Source organism: Prionailurus viverrinus, chromosome C1 (genome assembly GCF_022837055.1).
Source record: "Prionailurus viverrinus isolate Anna chromosome C1, UM_Priviv_1.0, whole genome shotgun sequence".
Lineage (NCBI taxonomy): Eukaryota > Metazoa > Chordata > Mammalia > Carnivora > Felidae > Prionailurus > Prionailurus viverrinus.
The window spans coordinates 121,881,685-121,906,146 of record NC_062568.1 but is presented as its reverse complement, the minus strand read 5'-3'; the positions used below and the strand labels follow the sequence as shown (position 1 = coordinate 121,906,146).

At 38.8% G+C, this 24,462-nt stretch overlaps 1 protein-coding gene across 1 annotated transcript in view; it reads right to left on the bottom strand.

Moving 5' to 3' along the window:
• Positions 1-24,462, bottom strand: part of LOC125173601 (calcium-binding mitochondrial carrier protein SCaMC-1) — a 54,415-nt gene that overhangs the window by 5,694 nt on the left and 24,259 nt on the right. Inside the window, exons 4-8 of the mRNA XM_047872917.1 lie at positions 23,140-23,251; positions 14,920-15,078; positions 12,451-12,603; positions 5,438-5,545; positions 3,562-3,729 (exon numbers count right to left, since the gene is read on the bottom strand). Of these exons, the coding sequence (XP_047728873.1) occupies positions 3,562-3,729; positions 5,438-5,545; positions 12,451-12,603; positions 14,920-15,078; positions 23,140-23,251 (700 nt within the window). The remainder of the gene's footprint in view (positions 1-3,561; positions 3,730-5,437; positions 5,546-12,450; positions 12,604-14,919; positions 15,079-23,139; positions 23,252-24,462) is intronic.

The window sequence follows — 24,462 nt, the reverse complement described above, 5'->3', positions numbered from 1 at the left end:
AGAACTCCTATAACTCCACAACAACAATTAAAAAAATTAAAAATGGGTAAAGGCAACAGATATATGAAAAGATGCTCAACATCACTAATCATCAGGGAAATACAAATCAAAACCATAATGAGATATCACTTTATACCTGTCAGAATGGAATAAAAAAGACAAGAAATAACAAGTGTTGGTGAGGATGTGGAGCAAAAGGAACCTTCATGCACCATTAGTAGGAATGCCAATTGGTATGGCCACTGTGGAAAACAGTACAGAGGTTTCTTGAAAAAATAAAAGTGGAACAACCATATCATCCAGCAATACCACTACTGGGTATTTACCCAAGGAAAATGAAAAGACTAATTCAAAAAGATATATGTACCCGTATGTTTACTGCAGCATTATCTATAATAGCTAAGATATGGAAGCAACCTAAGTGTCCATGGACAGATAAATGGATAGAACAGATACGCTGTGTGTGTGTTCATGTGCACAGGCATATACACACATATATACATTCATACATACACACACATACAATGGAATATTACTCAGCCATAAAAAATAATAAGATCTTGCCATTTGCAACAACATGAATGGACCTAGAGAGTATTATGAGGGTATTAAGTGAAATAAGTCATACAGAGAAAGACGCTTACCACATGATTTCATTTATATGTAGAATTTAAAAAGCAAAACAAATGAAAAAAAAACAACAACAAAAGGCAGATACAGACTTTTTAATGTTTATTTATTTATTCTGAGAGAGAGAAAGAGTGCACGAACAGGGAGGAGCAAAGAGAGAGAGAGGAGAGAGAGAATCAGAGAATCCCAAGCAGGCTCCACGCTGTCAGCTTACAGCCTGACACAGGGTTCGATCCCACAGGGCTCGATTTCCCATGTGAAATCATGACCTGAGCCAAAATCAAGAGTTGGCAGTTCTGGGGCGCCTGGGTGGCTCAGTCGGTTAAGCGGCCGACTTCGGCTCAGGTCATGATCTTGCAGTCCGTGAGTTCTAGCCACGCGTCGGGCTCTGTGCTGACAGCTTAGAGACTGGAGCCTGCTTCAGTTTCTGTGTCTCCCTCTCTCTCTGCCCCTCCCCTGTTCATTCTCTGTCTCTTTCTGTCTCAAAAATAAACGTTAAAAAAAAAATTAAAAAAAAAAAAAGAGTTGGCAGTTCAACTGACTGAGCCACCCAGGTGTGCAGAAACAGACTCTCAAATGCAGAGAACAAACTGATAGTTGTATAAGGGTGGAGGATTGGGGGATGGGCAAAATGGATGAAGAAGAGTGGGAAGTACAGTATGGAATAAATAAGTCACAAGGATGAAAGGTACAGCATAGGCAATATAGCCAATGGTATTATAATAGTGTTGTATGGTGACAGATGACAGGTGACACTACTGGTGAACATAACATACAGAGTTGTCAAATCACCATGTTATACACCTACAATTAGCATAACATTGTGTATCAACTATACTTCAACAAAATTGGCAAAAATTTGGATAGACATTTCTCCAAAAAAATATCTAAATGGACAGTAAACGTATGAAAAGATCTTCAACATCACTTATCATCAGAGGAATGAAAGTCAAAAGCATAATGAGACACTGCCTCATCTCTGTTAGGATGGCCACTATTTAAAAAAAACAAACAGGGGCACCTGGGTGGGTCAGTCGGTCGAGCATCTGACTTCGGCTCAGGTCATGATCTTGCAGTTGACAAGTTTGAGCCCCACATGGGGCTCTGTGCTGACAGCTCAGACCCTGGACCCTGCTTCAGAGTCTGTGTCTCCCTCTCTCTGCCCCTCCCCCGCTCATGCTCTATTGCTCTCTATCTCAAAAATAAATATAAATGTTCAAAAAAATTAAATAAATAAAACAAACAGAAACTATCAAGTGTTAGCAAGGATGTAGAAAAATTAGAATTCTTGTGTACTGTTGGTAGGAATGAAATAGGGTATAACCATGGAAACCAGTTTGACAGTTCCTTAAAAAGCTTAACATAGAATTACCATAGGACCCAGCAATTCTATGCCTCAGTATATACCCAAAGGAATTGAAAGCAGAGACTTGACAAGATACCTGTACCCCAATGTTCACTGTAGCATTATTCATAATAGCCAAAAAACAGCAATGAGCCAAGTATCCACCAACAGATGAACAGATAAGCAAGATGTGGTATATATATACAATGGAATCTTATTCAGCCAATAGGAGTGAAGTTCTGATACGCTACAACATGGATGAACCCTGAAAACATTATACTAAATGAAATAAGCCAGACAAAAAGGGGCATGATTCCCTTGTAGAATACATGATTCTACTTGTATGAAATAACTAGAATAGGCAAATTCATATAGACAGAAAGTAGATTAGAGGTGACCCGGGGCTGGGAGGAGGGGAGAGTGGGGAGTTATTTCATAACAGATACAGAGTTTATGTTTGAGATTATGAAAAAAACACTGGAAATAGTGGGGATGGAACACAGTACTGTGAATGTAATTAATATCCCTGAATTATACCCTTCAGGATGGTTAAAAATGACAAATTTTATGTTACATACATTTTACCACAATTTTAAATTAAATTTTAAATTCTAAAGGCCACTGAACTTTATACTTTATATGAATGAAATGTATGGCATGTAAATTATATCCTAATAAATCTGTTTAGAAAAAAAGGTAAAGTCCTCTAAGAAAACTTTCATTACACATGCCACCCTTCCTCTCAGCTATAGGTGGGGTCCCTTCCAAATGCGCCCAGGCTTACTTCTATCACAGCACAGCTAACCACACTATGCTTTAGTAGTCTGCCTATCTCCCCGACCAGAACTTCAGGTTTTCAAAGGCAAAAACTGAAACTGTTTGTCAGATTCATAAATTATTAAACGGTTCAATGGCAGAGTTGACCCAAGATTTGTAGTCTAAGTTGTCTTTTCAGTACCAGGGGTGAATCTGCGCCATATGCATCAGTCTCTCAGCTTTATCAATGTCAGATTTTAACAAATAAAGAAAATGCGCCCTTCTTGCTTATTTTGTCTCCCCTCAAAAAAAAAATCCTTAATACCATCTTGTCAGCTGAATAACTATACTTGAATGTGAGTTTGCTCGCTTCATTAATAAAAATAAGTTGCAGGGAGAGGCACCTGGGCGGCTCAGTCAGTTACTAAGCTTCCAACGCTTGATTTCAGTTCAGGTCATGATCTCACAGGTTTGTGAGTTCAAGCCCAAGTCTGCACTATCAGTGCAGAGCATGCATGGGATTCTCTCTTTCCCTCTCTCTCTATGCCCCTCCCCTGCTCATGCAGTCTCTTTCAAAATAAATAAATAAACATTAAAAATTTTTTAAAAAATAAGTCCCAGGGAAATCTGATACAAAGGTGACCACAGGCATATGGGGTCTTATATTCAAGGTACTTGAAAAAAAAATGATTAAATAACACAGCCCTGAATCTGCTTCTGGTCACAAACTATTTCCTGGTATATATGTGCTTCTTTATATGAAGTCAAATTCTAACAATAGGAACTATATTAACTACATTTTCAGATTTAAAACATGGCTGCAAACTCACCTCATACACAGCAAGATCTATACCTGCATAAGGTACGATGCCTAATAAATTGGGAATATAACCTTTGTAAAAAGCTCCCACGCCTTCATGTTTCAAAATCTTCTTGGCACAATCAAATATTCCATAATATTGTCCAGTTTTGCCTACAGCCAGCCTGGTTTTTATAACCTAGTTATAAAAGAATATAACAAAATGTTATTATTTATATTAAGTCCATCATGGAATTCAAAGTATTTTACAGAGAACAAATACCCAGCACATAGTGTCCCTCAAATGACTGTCTAGTTTGTTGATGTGTTATCCCTCACATAGTATGACTAGTGAAGGGCTAAGATGACACCCAAGAGAACCTATTTACTTTAAAGAGGATCTGAATGAGGGTAGTGGCAGAGGAAATAGAAAATAATTTACAGAGGTCTTAAAATTAGATATGGAGGGTAAGGGAAATGGTAGCGCACAGGATGATCCCAGTGTTTCTAGCTTGAACACAGGAGGAAGGCAGCAGAGAAGTGGGAAAGTGATGCTATTAACTGAGATGGAGGCTATAAGAGGAAGACTATGTATTCCGTTAGGATATTTTTAAGGGGTTATGGGAAATAATATGAATAACCATATTAAGATGCTTGCAAGGAAAGCTGTATTAATATGCATAGCACAAAGGTGAAAATGAAGGGTATTTTTTGCTTAGATCTTATTATATGCTGAAAACCCCTTTGTCCTACCAATAAAGATAGCCACATCTGTAATATTATTCTCGCTCTAAAGCAAGAGTTGGCAAACTTTTCCTGCAAAGGCCTCATGGTAAATATTTCAGTCTTTGCAGCCCTAAAATATCAGGTCTGTTGCATATTTTTTTAACCTCCTTTTAAAAATGTATAAAATCATTCTTAGCTCAAAAGGGCTATACAAAGTATTACACAGGTACATGGTTTGCCAACCCCAGGCTCTAATGATAGGATGTCTAGTTAGGACTACCATTCCCTAGTTGAATTTTGAGGTTCCATTATTAAATGTATGGTACAGAACCTCTTGGGAGGGAAATGGGTGCTATAATTCTTATCAACACTGTGGCAGCCAGCCTCCAAGAGGGGCCCCAACTATCCCTGCCTCCTTGTGTTCACACAGTGTGTAGTCCCCTCCCACGCTCCACCAGGGCTGGTCTGTGTGACCAACAGAATATAGCAGAAATGACAGAAAATTGCAGCTTCCATCCTAAGTGCTGGCTAAAACATTCTCTCCCTCTCTCTCTCTCTCTCTCTCTCTCATATCACCAACTTGGAGAAAACAGCTACATGTTGTGGGGGTACTCAAACAGCCTATGGAGAGGTCCCTGCGATAAGGAACTGATATCTCCAGCTAATAAACAGGGAGGCCCAGCAACAAACATGTGAGCAAGCTTGGAGGCAGACTCATCTGCAGGTGAACTCTGTGGTGGCTGCGACCCTGACCCACACCTTGACTCTAGGCTCAGAGAAACCCTGGGCCAACAGCACCCGACTAAGCTACTCCCAGACTCCTGACCCACAGAAATCCTGAGATAATAAATGCCCATTTTAAACTGCTAATTTGGGGGGCACCTGGGTGGCTCAGTCGGTTAAGCGTCTGACTTTGGCTCAGGTCATGATCTCACGGTCCCTGAGTTCTAGCCCCACGTCGGGCTCTGTGCTGACAACTCAGAGCCTGGAGCCTGCTTCAGGTTCTGTGTCTCCTTCTCTCTCTCCCCCTCCCCTGCTCATGCTCTGTCTCTCTCTGTCTCAAAAATAAATAAAAACATTTAAAAAAAATTTAAACTGCTAATTTGGGGGTAACTTGTTACCCAACTGTAGATAATTAAACAAATAGCACCCACACAGTCAGACTTCAGAGTGGTACTTACCTCCATAGGATAAATAATAGTCTGTGCAGTTGCCCCAGCCAAGGAACCAGAAATAAATCTGTCAAAGATTCCTATTTTTTGTCCTTCCACAGTAAGCAACTTCTTGTACTGTATAAATACATATTTAAATGTATATTAATACCTGCTATAGACTGAATCATATCTCCCCCTCCCAACAAATTCTTATGTTGAAGCTGTAACCACCACTGTGATGATACATGGAGATGGGGCCTCTGGGAGATAAACTGGAGTTAGATGAGGTCATGAGGGTGGGGCTCTTTTAAGCGGCCGACTTTGGCTCAGGTCATGATCTCGCGGTCTGTGAGTTCTACCCCCAAGTCGGGCTCTGTGCTGACAGCTCAGAGCCGGGAGCCTGCTTCAGATTCTGTGTCTCCCTCTCTCTGACTCTCCCCTATTCATGCTCTGTCTCTCCCTGTCTCAAAAATAAATAAACGTTAAAAAAAAAATTAAAAAAAAAAAAGAAAGTGTCCTTAAGAAAGATACCAGAGAGTTTTCTCTCTCTCCCTCTCTTTCTGTTTCTACACACACATGTATGAGAGAAAGGCCATGTAAGCACACATGGCAGCCATGTGCGAGCCAAGAAGAGAGCCCTCACCAGACCAAAACTGACCAAACTGGTCAGCACCCTGGTCTTGTATCCCGCAGTTCCAGGACTGTGAGAAATTAATTTCTGTTGTTTAAACAATCAGTATGGTATTTTGTTATGGCAACGCGAGCTGACTAGGTAAATATCAAAATACAAATTAGCTCCTAAATTGACAATATGATGATGCTTTTCCAAATACATACAGTGCATTAATACCTCACAGAAAAAAGCAAGGCTCAAATGCTAATACATTCAGTTTACTGGACAGCGGTTTTCAAGTTAGATTTCCACAGAACACAGATGTTCCACAGACAGGACCCAGTTGTTCCTTTGCTAAAACACAATTCATAGCACTCATACAGGGTTGATGAAGTATTTACAATTTTTAGATGTTTTTCTCATAGTTTTTCTTTTTTAAGATGAGTTTATTTTCACCAGTATAAATAAAATAAGTGACAAATATTAACAAAACAACTTAGAAAGATTTCTGTAGGTAATACATATAATTACTCTACCACATCAACCCCAGAGCCCATCTGGCCCACTGGTACTAAAGCAACCAACACAGCCAATCTGGCCAAGGGTAAAATCTGACCCCGATGCATCCAAAATGTCCACAGACCAGGATGATAATATCACAGGCTCCAGATACAGGCAGACCTGGGGCTGGAACTCCAGAAACATGTGGCCCTGAGCAAGTTCATGAGCATGTTTCCTCATCTATGATAATAACCTATCTCACAAGGTTGCTAAAAGTATTAAATAATATAATACAGCAGAGTGTTGCGGACATGGCGAATGTTCAGCAAATGTGACCACTATTACTCTTTACTTCTTACAACTTGGAAAGAAAAGCTGTGCCCAAAAAGACTGTGGTCATAAACCAGGAAAATCAGACTCCTTGTTTTAGAATGGTAAGGAGAGTCTACAAAGGTAATTATTAACCACCGACCCTGGAGGGAGAAGTGGAATAAATCAACAGAGAGAAGCAGGAGACTAACTGAGCCCTCAAAGCCACCCTAAAATCCTTTTGTCTGTCCTTTTCCATGTGTTACAACACCTATTTCAATCGTTTCCATCCTCCTCCAGCTTCCAATACCACTTCCTCTTTCATTCACAGCGACTGTCCTTTCTTGGGAACTCAAGGAAGAACAGAGGCTACCAGGCAAGGGTATTCCTGCCCATTCTCTGCAAAATTATCCACATCCACATATGTCTTCTTTCTTCCCAAAGTGACATAAGAAGAGTCCCCTGTACCATCAAAGCCAATCCTTCCCAGGGCATCTGGATAGCACCTATGTCTCCCCAGCCCTTCCACCCCCATCCCCACTTCCTGTGAACACCTGCTGTGTTTACCAGCCTCTCCCACCTATACTTTTAACTTCGTTCTTTGTGTTGACATGCTTGCTTCAGCAATGGGCACATTAAAATAAAACATATCAAAACCCTCCCTCTGTCCACCATCTTTCTATCACTCTCCCTCATATCTTCTCCTTCCTTTCACTCAAGTCCAACTTCCCAAAAATGTGTCTAAACTGTACAATTATTGTCATCCCCTGGTTTACAGTCATTTCAGAATGGTTTCTCCAACGTTTATTTATTTTTGGGACAGAGAGAGACAGAGCATGAACGGGGGAGAGGCAGAGAGAGAGGGAGACACAGAATCAGAAACAGGCTCCAGGCTCCGAGCCATCAGCCGAGAGCCTGACGCGGGGCTCGAACTCCAGGACCGCGAGATTGTGACCTGGCTGAAGTCGGAGGCTTAACCGACTGCGCCACCCAGGCGCCCCCAGAATGGTTTCTCATCTCTTTACTTCACTGGAACATTTATGCCAAGTTCTCCTGTCTGTGTGTTGATAAATCCTAAAAGACCCTTTCCTTACTGTATTTACCAGCCTATAGCACTTGACCCTTCACAAAACCCTGTTAATCTTGACTTCTAGGCCATCACTCTCTGCATTTCCTCCTGTCCCTCTGGCTATTCCTTCTCAGTCTTTTCTGCAACGGGTTCCTTTTACTTCTCCCTGGCAGATTCCCAGAATTCTTCCATTCTATAAGCCTTCCTCAGCAATCCATTTCAATGGCTGCAACTCAAAAATAACCTCTCCATCAGAGATCAAAAGTCCCACTGGACAACTACCTGCTCGTGTTGCAGAGATGTCCCAAATTCAGCTTGTCCAAAATGGAACATGTCACTTTACCCGAAAATCTATTCCTCTTATTGTATTCTCTATGTATTTTAGTTGTTCAAATTAGGAACCAGAGTATCATCTCTGATTCCTCTTTCTTTCTCACTTCGATATCTACTCAGTCAGCAAGTTGTGCTGATTCTATTTCCAAAATATTTTTCAGTTCATTTCCTTCTCCAATTTCTCCAGCCACCACCCTGCACTGGTGATCATCATTTCTTACCTGAATTATTGAAATATTTCCTTAAATATTAGTCTCCCTGCCTCCAGTCTGACCTCACTTGCCTCTAACACATCCTCCATTTTTTCTGGGTTGGTCTTTCTTAAATGTAGATATACTCATTTCACTTCTCTATATAAAATGTCCAATAGTCCCTCACCCTATTCAGGATAAAATCAAAATTCCTGTTACATTTGGCTTCTGCCAAATGTAGGCTTCTGCCTACCTGTCCAGCCTGCTTTCATCATTATCTTCCCAGAAACACACTCCACTGCACTGGAGTCAAATGAACCACCTTCAATTTCCTAAGTGAATGATGCTCCCCTGTGCCTGCATTTCTGCTTCTGCTTGAAATACACATTTTCCCTTCACCCTAGTGGACTTGAGATGCAGGCAGGCTTGGGCTCAAATTCCAGCTCTGAGAGCTCTGTGCTTTCACTCATCAGTAAGGACTCACTTTCACTGGGCAGAGTACTGGGAATATAAACCTGCAAACAGATATTGCCTAAGGAAGCTCACAGTCTCATTAAGGAGAGAGAGAGAAGCACTGAGATAATCAGAATTTAGTGTGATAATTCTAATAGAGGGAAACAAAGGAACTGTAACAGTGAAGAAGGTTTCCTGGAGGAAATAACTCCTGAGTAAAGTCCTGAAGGATGTTCACCACTATATGACACTCATTTACAAACACTTATTGACCACTTCTCACAGGCCAGGCTCCAAGTGCTAGAGTCCACAGAGAAGAAGCCAAAACCCTGCCCTCATGGAGCTTTCATTCTAACTGAACTCCACTTTATGACAATGTCAATACACAACTTAAAAGTTTTCCTCCCAGATCTTAGATTGGGATACTTTGATAAAACATACGTTAACAGGCAGCTTCTGCTCTGAATTCAAATGAATAAACAAGGGGCACCTGGGTGACTCAGTCAGTTAAGGGTCTGATTTTGGCTCTGGTCATGATCTCACTGTTCGTGAGTTTGAGTCCCGCATTGGCCTCTGTGCTCACAGCTTGGAGTCTGGAGCCTGCTTCAGGTTCTGTGGCTCCCTCCCTGTCTGCCCCTCCCCCACTCACACGCTGTCTCTTTCTCTCTCATAAATAAACTTCTTAAAAAAAATTAAGAATAATGAATAAGCAAAAATTCTACATTTCTTTTAAGAGCTACTAAGGAAAGAGTACAGAATTCTTTTTGATCACTGAATAATACTCCACTGTGTATATATACCACATCTTTTTTATCCATTCATCTGTCAATGAATATTTGGGCTCTTTCCATACTTCTATAAACATTGGGGTACATGCTGCTATAAACATTAGGGTACATGTGCCCCTTCAAAACAGCACACCTAACTACATGGCAATGAGAAAGAACGAAATATGGCCCTTTGTAGCAACGTGGATGGAACTGGAGAGTGTGATGCTAAGTGAAATAAGCCATACAGAGAAAGACAGATACCATATGTTTTCACTCTTATGTGGATCCTGAGAAACTTAACAGAAACCCATGGAGGAGGGGAAGGAAAAAAAAAAAAAAAAGAGGTTAGAGTGGGAGAGAGCCAAAGCATAGGAGACTCTTAAAAACTGAGAACAAACTGAGAGTTGATGGGGGGTGGGAGGGAGGGGAGGGTGGGTGATGGGTATTGAGGAGGGCACCTTTTGGGATGAGCACTGGGTGTTGTATGGAAACCATTTGACAATAAATTTCATATATTGAGAAAAAAAAAAAACAGCACACCTATATCCCTTGGATAGATAACCTTGTAGTGCAATTGCTGGCTCATAGGGTAGTTCTATTTTTAGTTTTTTGAGGAACATCCATACTGTTTTCCAGAGTGGCTGCATCAGTTTGCATTCCCACCAGCAGTGCAAAAGGGTGTTTCTTTCTCTGCATCCTCACCAACATCTGTCATTACCTGAGTTGTTCATTGTAGCCATTCTGACAGGTGTGAGGGGGTAGCTCATTGTGGTTTTGATTTGTATTTCACTCATCATCAGTGATGTTGAGCATCTTTTCATGTCTGTTAGCTATCTGGATGTCTTCTTTGGAAAAGTGTCTATTTGTGTCTTTTTCCCATTTCTTCCCTGGATTATTTTTTGGGTGTTGAATTTGAAAAGTTCTTTAGATTTTGGATACGAACCCTTTATCTGATATGTCATTTACAGGTATCTTCTCCAATTCTGTTAGTTGCCTTTTAGTTTTGCTGATTGTTTCCTTCACTGTGCAGAAACTTTTTATCTTGATGAGGTCCCAATAGTTCATTTGTGTTTTTGTTTCCCTTGTCTCTGGAGACATGTTGAGTAAGAAGTTGCTGCAGCTGAGGTCAAAGAGGTCGTTTTCTATTTTTTCTTCTAGGATTTTGATGGTTTACATTTAGGTCTTTCATCTATTTTGAATTTATTTTTGTGTATGGTATAAGAAAGTGGTCCAGGTTCATTCTTCTGCTCTATCCTCCAATGGAGTATTACTCGACAATCAAAAAGAATGAAATCTTGCCATTTGTAACAACGTAGATGGAATTAGGTATTATGCTAAGCGAAATTAGTCAGAGAAAGATAAGTATCATATGACTTCACTCATATGTGGGATTTAAGATACAAAACAGATGAACATAAGGGAAGGGAAGCAAAAATAATATAAAAACAGGGAGGGGGACAAAACATGAGAGACTCTTAAATACAGAGAAAAAACTGAGGGTTGCTGGAGGGGTTGTGGGTTGGGGGAGGGCTAAATGGGTAAGGGGCATTAAGGAGGACACTTGTTGGAAAGAGCACCGGGTATTATACAAAGGGGATGAATCACTGGATTCTACTCTTGAAATCATTATTGCACTATATGCTAACTTGGATGTAAATTTAAAAATAAATAAATAAAATTTTTTAAAAAGAGAGAAACAGAAGAAAAAAGAATGAAATATTGCCATTTGCAACAAGGTAGATGGAAGTAGAATGTATTATGCTAAGCGAAATAAGTCAGTCAGAGAAAGATAAATACTTGATTTCACTCATATGTGGAATGTAAGAAACACAACAGATGAACATAGGGGAAGGGAAGGAAAAATAAGATAAAAACAGAGAAGGAGGCAAACCATAAGAGACTCTTAAATACAGAGAACAAACTGAGATTTTCTGGAGGGGAGGTGGGTAGAGGGATGGGCTAAATGGGTGATAGGCATTAAGGAGGGCACTTGTTGGAATGAGGACTGGGTGTTGTATGTAAGTGATGAATCGCTAAATGCTACTCCTGAAACCATTATTATACTATATGCTAACTAATTTGGATTTAAATAAAAATTTAAAAATATAAAGAAAGAAAGAAGGAAAGAAAAGAAAGAAAGAAAGAAAAGAAAAGAAAAAAGAAAATCTTTTTTTTTTTTTTTTTTTTTAGGGGCACCTTGGTGGCTCAGCAAATTGAGCATCTGACTCTTAATTTCAGCTCAGGTTACAATCCCAGGGTCGTGAGATCGAGCTTAGGATTCTCTCTCTCTCCCCCTCTGGCCCTCTCCCCAGTTCATGTGTTCTCTCTCTAAAATAAAACAAATAATAATAATAAACATCTTTTTTAAAATAAATCATATGAAATTAAGAATCCTAGAGTTTAGGGACGCCTGGGTGGCTCAGTCAGTTAAGTGTCCGACTTCAGCTCAGATCATGATCTCACAGTTCATGGGTTCAAGCCCCACATCAGGCTCTGTGCTGACAGCTTGGAGCCTGGAGCCTGCTTGGGATTCTATGTCTCCCTCTCTGTCTCTGCCCCTCCCCTGCTCACGTTCTTTCTCTTAAAAGTAAAATAAACATTAAAAAAAAATCCTAGAGTTTAGTCATAAGGAATTTGAGTTTATCTAGTCTAATCTCCTATAAGAGAAATTCCTCCTGGAGTAGATGTGGAAAATTATTATGCATTACAACAAGAACCCAAAAAGCACTGTATGTTCACTGCTATTGAATCAGTTTATTAACTCCTCTTTGTTAATAAATTCCACGGGTGATAACAATTACCTGTTCATATGACCAGAACTTAACAGCTGTCTCAGGAGCAATTTTAAGGACATTTGTACCATTTCCTCTCCAAAGGGAGCGGATACCTCCTTCCTTCACCATCTGTCGAAAGCCATCATATATGTTCATTTTGCCTGATTTTGAACCGTGGACCTAAAAATAAAAGCAGAGTGATACAAAATACTGGTGGCATGTTACTGTTACTATTTCTAAGGTAACCATACAAACCACCCTCTTTATTTCAACACTATTTATTACTGCAAGAAGATATGTTTAAAAATAGAATCTAGAAAAAATAAAACTAGAATATAGAATATAGAAAGCTCATAAAATATATAATGATGGGAAGAATTATTACCACATTGTAGAGGCTGATTGCAAATCTAAAACTAAGAAAAATCAGTACCCTCAGTGTGGGAAAGCAGGCAGATAGGACATGATCAAAATTAAAATTATTACAGACAATAATAAGATAACATGAACCAAAGTATGTATTAGACTACAGAACTGCCCTTGGAATGTGAACAAGTTCAGTTTAAGAGACTTTTAAAAATACACTGCAAGTAATATACTATCTCTCCGCCCCCCATAAGAAATACCACCATGAAATATAAATGGGTCTGAAAACAATTTTATATTTTGTATATCAGAGCCATAGACAATGGAATGCACACAGCCTCCCAACAAAACTTAAAATACCTTCTATGGCTTATCTCAAAGTCTCTCTAGGCAATAAATTCATGGCAACATGTACCACTTGCCTCACCCAGTGAATACTTGATTTATACCACAGATGTGATCACTATTTAAATACACTAGACCTTATAATTGCCGCTGTATAAAAATGACAAAATCTAATAAGCCAAAAACAGTTATAGAAATCAGCTCTTCTTCTGATCATTTTGGTTATGGTATGAGTGGCTACTGAATGAGTGGCTACTGTAAAAAACAGAAAAACAATATGTGAAGGGCTGAAGAATAAAGGTCAGCCACGTGGGCAATATATGATCGATCCACGATAAAAACTCTGGACATCAAAGACTCAGGCGAACTTTCTTGGTTGGTTTGCAACACTGTGCATATTGTCATACATCAGTGCTGGAACATAACACATGGCAACTCTACAGGGAGAAGAAAACAAAAACTCTGCATTTGGTGCTTTCCCAGACTTGTCCTTATATGCTTTTTTCCTTGGCTGATTTAAATCTGTATCTTTCCTTGTAATAAACCACATCCATGAGTATTAAAGCTTCTAGTATATTCTGTGAGCCTTCCTGAATTATTGAACCTGAAGGTAATTTTGAAAAACCCCACCCACCTACCCCACAGAACTTGCAGGAAATAAAGTCCAGAGATATCCATTTTATTTTAAATGAACTTCACAATAAAATATGAGAAAGGAAAAGATGAATGCTTATTCAAGCTCTCTCAAAGTCAATTTACTATCATTCCTAAAGAAAAACACAAACACCAATTCCTTCTTATTCTTCTTTAATGCACTATTTTTACCCCTAAATATATCTTGGGATTTAGGAACATTCTGAATGGATGCTGTTAAAAATATTGTCAGAACTGTTTTTATACCTAAATCTAATGACAAGTATAAAAAATGTTGACCACAGGTATGACAACACAACTTGTAAAAACTCATTTTTAAGCAACTACTATATTCCAGTAGGGTTTTCCAGTTTATCAGGCATTTGCACATACTTTAAATCATTTAATTCTTACAACTAGCCTTGTTAGATATTCTTAATCCCACTCCCAGATGAAGGAAAATGAGACCTCAGGGGTTCCATGCAGTGTGAGAACCACAGCTCTATAGCCAAAGATACTCCATTCCTTGGCTAATTTCCTATAAAGGAAAAATTATTTACTTCTCTGAGCCTCAGGTTCTCCAGAGATAATATGAGAATATAATACCCGCTTGCTATGAAGATTAAATGGGTTACCATAATGAGCACCAAATAAATATCAATTCCTTTCCTTTCTCCTTCTTTCCACTCTGATCAGCCAAAGCCACATTGCAGGTAAATAGCAAAGTCAGTCTATAAATCCAGGTCTTTTCTACTAACCTTATCTTTAAAATGATTTTAAAAATCACATCCCTGTTCCCAGATTCTAAAACTTAGAAACATTCCACACAAAACAGAAGGAAAATATAAATAATTTAAGGACAATCCTACAATAATGGCCTAGAGATTTTTTTCTCATTAAACATTTGAAAAGTCATAGAATGCCAAAGACTAAAAGTTCATCACATAACAATTTAAGGTTTTACAGAACACTGAAATACTTACATGGACTGAATTCAGGATTAATAGCAACAAAATAGAGCTTTCATACTTTCTTTTTTAAGGTATGAAAGAATATTACTAAGAAATTTTAAAACTTCTTTTTCAAACCAGCATATTTCTCACTGTTTCAGAATATGTAGGAGAAACTTAGACACAAGATCATAAAGTTCACCTGCATCATGACTTTCAGACGATCCAAAGGGGCAGTGCTTGTTCGAGAGACGGCACCAGCAATACCTCCTGCCAAAAGCTGCCTCCACCACTGTCCGGACTTCTTTTCTTCTTCAGTGAACTCATCCGGAATAGTTAAACTGTCTCCTATGTCAATACCCTGTTAAATGGAAAGATCCCCATGCACCTTCAATTAAAAATAGATCACTCCAAAAGGTTTCTCTTGGAGAAGAATCATGTGTTAGTTTATAGTTAACATCAACTTCATTCCTTAGAAAGTATACTAAGCCAAAGTCCACAGAAGATGGTGGAGCATCATGGAGACCCCGAACTTGTCACCTCCCTGAAACGCAGCTAGGTCAGCACCAAACCGTTTTGAACTAGGAAACTGATATGGGGACTAACACAACAATCTACATAACTTGAGCTACAGAACTCGGCAGGAACGTGGCATGAAGAGGTGAGCTGGGGTCAGAAAGGCTACGGAGGGTAGGGAGCCATTTTCGTGGGAAGAGGACAGAGAGAGAGAGAGAGAAAGGGGAAGAGTGTGGTGCATCCGGATTGCACAAGAAAAGCACACCCCTTGAAAGTAGCTGGAGAGAAAGAGAAAGAGTGTAAACACTCACAGGGGACTGAACAAGAAATCTTTTCACCCAAACCATTGATGGGGAGAAAGGAGAGGGTTTCAATACCACTAGGATTCTATAAACAGTGGAGCATAGAGTCTGAAGTTTCATCTGACCTAGAGCTTAGAACCAGGATAATAAGAATACTAGCTGGGGTTGAAAAAAGCATAGAAGACACCAGAGAATCCCTTTCTGTGGAGAAAAAAAATAAAATCTAGTCAGGAGGAAATTAAAAATGTTATAATCAAGATACAATCTCGAATGGATGACATTACACCAAAGATGGATGAAGCAGAACAGTGAATAATCGATATAGAAGATAAAATTATGGAGATTAATGAAGCAGAAAAAAAAGAGGAAAACAAAGGCAAAAGATCATGATACAAGACTTAGAGAATTCAGTGACTTATTAAAAAGGAATAACATCCAAATCATAGGAGTCCCAGAAGATGAAGACAGAGAAAAGGCGCAGAAGGTTTATGTGAGCAAATTATAGTGGAAAACTTTCCTAATTGGGGAAGGACACAGACATCAAAATCCAAGAAGCACAGAGAACTCTCATTAGATTCAACAAGAACTGACCATCACCAAGGCATATCATAGTCAAATTCACAAAATCCACAGACAAGGAAAGAATTATGAAAGCAGCAAGGGGAAAAAAAAAAAGTCCTTAACCTACAAGAGAAGACAGATCAGGTTCACAGCAGACCTAACCACAGAAACTTGACAGGCCAGAAAGGAGTGGCAGGATATATTCAATGTGCTGACTCAGAAAAATATGCAGCCAAAAATTCTTTATCCAGCAAGGTTGTCATTCAAAATTAGAAGGAGAGACAAAGAGTTTCCCAGACAAACAAAAACTAAAAGAGTTCATGACCACTAAACCAGCCCTGCAAGAAATTTTAAGTCAAACTCTTTGAGTGGAAAAAAGACAAAACAAAACAAAACAAACAAACAAAACACAGAAGCAACAAAGACCAAAAGGACCAAAGAACATCAGCAGAAACACCAACTCTACAGGCAACACAATGGCACTAAGTTCATATCTTTCAGTACTCACTCTAAATGTCAATGGACTAAATGCTCCATTAGTCCAGTGGACTAAATGCTCCAAAGACATAGGGTATCATAATGGACAAGAAAACAAGAACCATCTATAAGTGCTTACAAGAGACTCATTTTAGACCTAAAGACACCTGCAGACTGAAAGTGAGGGGATGGAGAGCCATCTATAATGCTAATGGTTATCAAAAGAAAGCTGGAGAAGCCATACTTAATATCAGACAAACTGGATTTTAAAAATAAAGACTGTAACAAGAGATGAAGAAGGGCATTATATCATAATTAAAGGGTCTATCCAACAAGAAGATCTAATAATTATAAATATTTATGCTACCAACATGGAAGAACCCAAATATACAAATCAATTAATCACACATAAAGAAACTCATTGCTAATAATACCATAATAGTAGGGGACTTCAACACCCCCAATTACAGCAATGGACAGATCATGTAAGCAGAAAAGCAACAAGAAAACAATGGCTATGAATGACACACTGGACTGGATGCACTTAACAAATATATTCAGAGCATCTCATCCTAAAGCAGCAGAATACACATTCTTCTTGAGTGCACATGGAACATTCCCCAGAATAGATCATATACCAGGTCACAAATCAGCCCTCAACAAATTCAAAAAGATCGAGATCATACCATCCATATTTTCAGACCACTGAAATTCAAAATCACTATGAAATTCAAAATCAAGAGATCTAGGAAGATGGCGGCTTAGGAGGACGCTGGGCTCACCGCACGTCCTGCTGATCACTTAGATTCCATCTACACCGGCCTAAATAACCCAGAAAACCGCCAGAGGATTAGCAGAACGGAGTCGCCGGAGCCAAACGCAGACGAGAGGCCCACGGAAGAGGGTAGGAAGGGCGGAGAGGCGGTGCGCGCTCCACGGACTGGCGGGAGGGAGCCGGGGCGGAGGGGCGGCTCGCCGGCCAAGCAGAGCCCCCGAGTCTGGCTTGCAAAAGCGGAGGGGCCTGACGGACTGTGCTCCCACAACAAGCGCGACTTAGCGTCTGGGAGGTCATAAGTTAACAGCTCTGCTCGGAAAGCGGAAGGCTGGAGGACAAAGGGAGGGAGAGCTACTGAGCCCCCTGACAACAGAGCTCAGTTTGGTGGGGAACAAAGGCGCTCGCCAGCACCATCTCCCCCGCCCATCCCCCAGCCAAAATCCCAAAGAGAACCAGTTCCTGCCAGGGAACTTGCTCGCTCTGCGCAAACACCCAACTCTGTGCTTCTGCGGAGCCAAACCTCCGGCAGCGGATCTGACTCCCTCCCGCTGCCACAGGGCCCCTCCTGAAGTGGATCACCTAAGGAGAAGCTATCTAAGCCTGCCCCTCCTGACCCCGTGCACCTTGCCTACCCACCCCAGCTAATACGCCAGATCCCCAGCATCACAAGCTTGGCAGGGTGCAAGTAGCCCAGACGAGCCACACCACCCCACAGTGAATCCTGCCCCTAGGAGAAGGGAAGAGAAGGCACACACCAGTCTGACTGTGGCCCCAGCGGTGGGCTGGGGGTAGACATCAGGTCTGACTGCGGCCCCGCCCACCAACTCCAGTTATACACCACAGCACAGGGGAAGTGCCCTGCAGGTCCTCACCACGCCAGGGACTATCCAAAATGACCAAGCGGAAGAATTCCCCTCAGAAGAATCTCCAGGAAATAACAACAGCTAATGAGCTGATCAAAAAGGATTTAAATAATATAACAGAAAGTGAATTTAGAATAATAGTCATAAAATTAATCTCTGGGCTTGAAAACAGTATACAGGACAGCAGAGAATCTCTTGCTACAGAGATCAAGGGACTAAGGAACAGTCACGAGGAGCTGAAAAACGCTTTAAACGAAATGCATAACAAAATGGAAACCACCACAGCTCGGCTTGAAGAGGCAGAGGAGAGAATAGGTGAACTAGAAGATAAAGTTATGGAAAAAGAGGAAGCTGAGAAAAAGAGAGATGAAATTCAAAGTCAACCACAAGGAAAGATTTGGAAAAACCATGAATACTTGGAGATTAAAGAACATCTTATTAAAGAATGAATGGGTTAACCAAGTAATTAAAGAGGAAATTTAAAAATACATGGAAGTCAATGAAAATGAAAACAGGACAGTCCAAATCATCTGGGATACAGCAAAGGCGGTCATGAGAGGGAAGTATATAGCAATCCAGGCCTTCCTAAAGAAGGAAGAAAGGTCTCAAATATACAACCTAACCTTATACCTCAAAGGACTGGAAAAAGAACAGTAAATAAAGCCCAAAACCAACAGAAGAAGGGAAATAATAAAGATTCGAGCAGAAATCAATGATTTTGAGGAAAAAAAAAAAACAGAGTAGAACAGATCAATGAAACCATGAGCTGATTCTTTGAAAGAGTTAACAAAATAGATAAAATCCTATCTAGACTGATCAAAAAGGAAAAGGAAAGGACCCAAATAATAAAATCACAAATGAAAGAGGAGAGACCACAACCAACACTGCAGAAGTATGAACAATAATAAGAGAATATTATCAGCAATTATATGCCAACAAATCGGGCAATCTAGAAGAAATAGACAAATTCCTAGAAACATATAAACTACAAAAAACTGAAATAGGAAGAAATAGAAAAATTTAACAGAGCCATAACCAGTGAGGAAATTAAATCAGTAATCAAAAATCTCCCAACAAACAAGAGTCCAGGGCCGGATGGCTTTCCAGCAGAATTTTACCAAACATTTAAAGAAGAGTTAACACCTATTCTTTTGAAGCTGTTCCAGAAAAAAAGAAATGGAAGGAAAGCTTCCAAACTCATTCTATGCGGCCAGCACTACCTTGATTCCAAAACCAGACAAAGACCCCGCTTAAAAGGAGAACTACAAACCAATTTCCCTGATGAACATGGATGCAAAAATCCTCAACAAGATACTACTAGCCAAACAGATCCAACAATACATTAAAAGAATTATTAACCACGATCAAGTGGGATTTATTCCTGGGCTGCAGGGCTGGTTCAATATCTGCAAATCACATTAATAAAAGAAAGGACAAGAACCACATGATCCTCTCAATAGATGCTGAAAAAGCATTTGACAAAATACAGCATCCTTTCTTGGTAAAAAAAAAAAAAAAAACTCAAAAAAGTAGGGATAGAAGGAACATACCTCAAGATCATAAAAGCCATATATGAAAGACCCACTGCTAATGGCATCCTCAATGGGGAAAAACCAAGAGCTTTCCCCTTAAGGCCAGGAACACGACAAGGATGTTCACTCTCACCACTGTTATTCAACATAGTGTTGAAAGTCCTAGCCTTAGCAATCAGACAACACAAAGAAATAAAAGGCATCTAAATTGGCAAGGAGGAAGTCAAACTTTTGCTCTTCGCAGATGACATGATACTCTATGTGGAAAACCCAAAAGACTCCACCAAAAAATTTGCTAGAACTGATACATGAATTCAGCAAAGTCTCAGGGTACAAAATCAAAGTACAGAAATTGGTTGCATTTCTATACACCAATAATGAAGCACAGAAAGAGAAATCAAGGAATTGATCCCTTTTACAATTGCACCAAAACCATAAAATACCTAGGAATAAACCTAACCAAAGAGGTGAAATATATATACACTGAAAACTATACAAAGCTTATGAAAGAAACTGAAGAAGAAACAAAAAAATGGAAAATTTTCCATGCTCCTGGATTGGAAGAACAAATATTGTTAAAATGTTGATACTACCCAAGGCAATCTACATATTCAAATCAAAATAACACCAGCATTCTTCACAGAGCTAGAACAAACAATCCTAAAATGTGTATGGAACCAGAAAAGACCCCGAATAGCCAAAGTAATGTTGAAAAGAAACGCAAACCTGAAGGCATCAAAATGCCAGACTTCAAGATGTATTACAAAGCTGTAATTATCAAGACAGTACGGTACTGGCACAAAAACAAAAACACAAATCAATGGAACATAACAGAGAACCCAGAAATAAACCCACAAATGTATGGCCAACTAATCTTTGACAAAGCAGGAAAGAATATCCAATGGAATAAAGACAGTCTCTTTAGCAAATGGTGTTGGGAAAACTGGACAGCAACATGCAGAAGAATGAACCTGGACCACTTTCTTACACCATACACAAAAATAAACTCAAAATGGATGAAAGACCTAAACGTTAAGACAGGAAGCCATCAAAATCCTAGAAGAAAAAGCAGGCAAAAACTTCTTTGACCTCAGATGCAGCAACTTCTTATTCAACATGTCTCTGAAGGCAAAGGAAACAAAAGCAAAAACGAACTATTGGCACCTCATCAAAATAAAAAGTTTCTGCACAGTGAAAGAAACAATCAGCAAAACTAAAAACAGCCAACAGAATAGGAGAAGATATTTGCAAATGACATATAAGATAAAGGATTGGTATCCAAAATCTATAAAGAACTTATCAAACTCAACACCCAAAAAACAAATAATCCAGTGAAGAAATGGGCAAAAGACATGAATAGACACTTTTCCAAAGAAGACATCCAGATGACTAACAGACACATGAAAAGATGCTCAACATCAATCATCATTAGGGAAATACAAGTCAAAACCACAATGAGATATCTCATACCGGTCAGAATGACTAAAATTAGTAACTCAGGCAATGACAGATGTTGGCGAGGATGTGGAGAAAGAGGATCTCTTTTGCACTGCTGGTGAGAATACAAACTGGTACAGCCACTCTGCAAAACAGTAAGGAGCTTTATCAAAAAATTAAAAATAGAACTACCCTATGACCCAGCAATTGCACTACTAGGTATTCATCCAAAAGATACAGGAGTGCTGATTTGAAGGGGCACGTGTGTCCCAATGTTTATAGCAGCACTATCGACAATAGCCAAAGTATGGAAAGAACCCAAATGTCCATCGACTGATGAATGGATAAAGAAGATGTGGTATATATCTACAATGGAATATTACTCAGTGATCAAAAAGAATGAAATGTTGCCATTTTCAACAATGTGGATGGAACCAGAGGGTATTATGCTAAGCGAAATTAGTCAGAGTAAGACAAATATATTATTTCACACATATGTGGAATTTAAGAAACAAAACAGATGAACATAGGGGAAGGGAAGCAAAAATAAGATAAAAACAGAGCGGGAGACAAACCATAAGAGACTCTTAAATACAGAGAACAAACTGAGGGTTGCTTGCAGGATGTTGGGTGGTGGATGGGCTAAATGAGTGATGGGCATTAAGGAGGGCACTTGTCAGGATGGGCACTGAGTGTTACATGTCAGTGACAAATCACTAAATTCTATTCCTGAAATTATTATTATACTATATGTTAACTAACTTCAGGATTTAACTTAAAAAAGAAAAACAAATGCAAAAGCTGCAAAAATTTTCAAGTAAATATTTTAGTACAGTAGATTACTAGAAGAGAATAAAAATATTTAGAACTTTTTTATTCAAAAAAATAGTACACTGAACTAATTTGAGCATATAATTATAAATAGACTATCCACACTAAATGAAGTACAGTGCCACTTCACAGGAAATTAAAGTTAACAGTAATTATAAATTTACAAAACCAAAAACTACAGCTTTCTTTCTTAATGGATCCAGAACAACTTTTCTCTTCTTGGTCTAAGTTAGAATGAAAGACCAGCCTTTTGTCAAGTGTTGTGAATCCTTTTTAGCTACAGAAAGAAATTAGTTTGTCAATTCTTCAAAGATATTCCCTTTATCTCAAAATTCTAGCCACATTATTCTTTATACCATGATATATGCTATAGACCTGTAAATAAAAATTAAAGCTATATATGTGAACACCTCGAAACTCATCTGCTATACAGACTGTCTATAAATATTTTTATAGACTTGTCATTTAAAACATGCAACAAATTCTTTATAAAATTTAGCTAACAGGGAAATACTGTTTAAAAATAATCCTTCATCCTACTCACATCACCATAGATTAAAAATATAGCTTGAGATAAATTGAGTTCTATAATGATAGTATTTATACAACTTTATTAGCTAAGTGCTTCTGGTGTAAAAGATTTTATAGGTAGGAGTGTAGGGATAAGAGGCTACACTATAGTAGTAACCCTCTCTTTCTTAATTTTACTATCAATAAAATGAATACATGACTGTAGCCTCACCTGTTATCAACTATCTCCAAAGATACAGTAAGAGTCTGATTATGTAAATATAACTTCACATAAGTAGAAAATTTATCTAGGCAACTGAACTACTAATATATTTTCTATACTCATAGAAATGAGGCATTAATCATCAATCATTTTATAATGTTCTATTTAAGTTTAGGCATTGCTACCAGCAGCAATGTGAACCCTAGGCTTTATTTATTATGTATAAAATTTACTGAAATCCATGAATAAGCATAGCAGACAAACCCACTAGAAAAATTAAAATTCCTTCAGAGAGCTCCCATTGCTTTCGGGAGCAGATTTAACAATAATGTGAACTTCAGGGATGCCTGAGTGGCTCACAAGGAAGTATAATGTAATGCACATAGCATACTTACAGTAGAATGTTTCCAGAAACGGATAATTTCCTCAATGTCTGTAACAGGATTAAATAAGAAATAGTCCCTCCATTCATTCCAGTCTATTGTCATTGTCCCATCAGTATCAATACTGAAAATAAAAAGAAGCAAATTAAAAAACAAAATAAAATTTATAAGTAAAACATTATTGGCCATTTTGCAGAATGATAGTTTCTTTTCAAACTCAGTATTCTTATTAAAAAATTCCAGTTCATAATAATAGATTGTTGGAAATGGCAGCAAGTTTTTGATGTTCTGTTAGATAGTTTTAATCATTTAGATAAAGAAGGGTCCCAAAGTTAGAGAGCTCTCACTGAAGACTACTTTTGGCACTGTGTCAAACTCTAATCAGTGAGCTATCAAACACTAAAGATTGAAGATTAAATATTGGGAGGGAAATGAATAGATTTATGATCTATCTTTTTTTCTTGCACTGGATCAGGAAGATATTTCTTTTTTTGTTTAAAGTGTTTATTTTTGAGAGAGAGAGAGAGAGAGAGAGAGAGAGAGGACAAGTAGAGGAGGGGCAGAGAGGGAGACAGAGGATCCAAAATGGGCTCTGCATGGACAGCAGAGAGCCCGATGCAGGACTTGAATTTACGAACTGGCGATCATGACCTGAGCTAAAGCCCAAAGCTTAACTAACTGAGCCACCCAGGTGCCCCAGAAAGATATTTCTTAACGCTCTGTTAAAATATTTGGATGTGATTTGGGAATATACACAAAATATTCTATCAATTTCCTTCTCTAACTTCCTCAAAGCTAAGAAAATTAGCAGTATTTGTAAAAAAAAAAAAAACTCTAACTTGCTGATTGGGGCTTTTGAATCTTAAGAAATCTGGGTACCTCATCTTCAACATGTAACATTAATATACTGTAGTCTTAGATATTTGTCATTAACTTTTTGCTTGTTTTACAAGTGTCTTCATAGTGTGTCATTTAACCAGCTTTTTCCTAAGATCTACTCTGTTGCCTGCCAGGATTTTGATTGTTTTGTTCACTATCTATACTCAAGACCTAAGTGGCTGGCACAAAGAAGGTGCTCATTTATTTGTTGAATTAATGAATGTCTCTGAAGAAAAGTTTGAGTGTCTCCTCCAAACTTTATATTTATTCTATAATTTGTGTGAAAATGATACATAAAGATGGAAGTCAAATAAAAAGTAATTTTCAGGCATTTATTATCATGTTTTCTAGTGTCAATTTCTAATTTTGACCTTAAGTGTGAAATTACACTTAAACTTTCATTTGTCTCAGCACATGGGTATTAACATTCCACATGTGCATGAGAGTCCTAGTTAC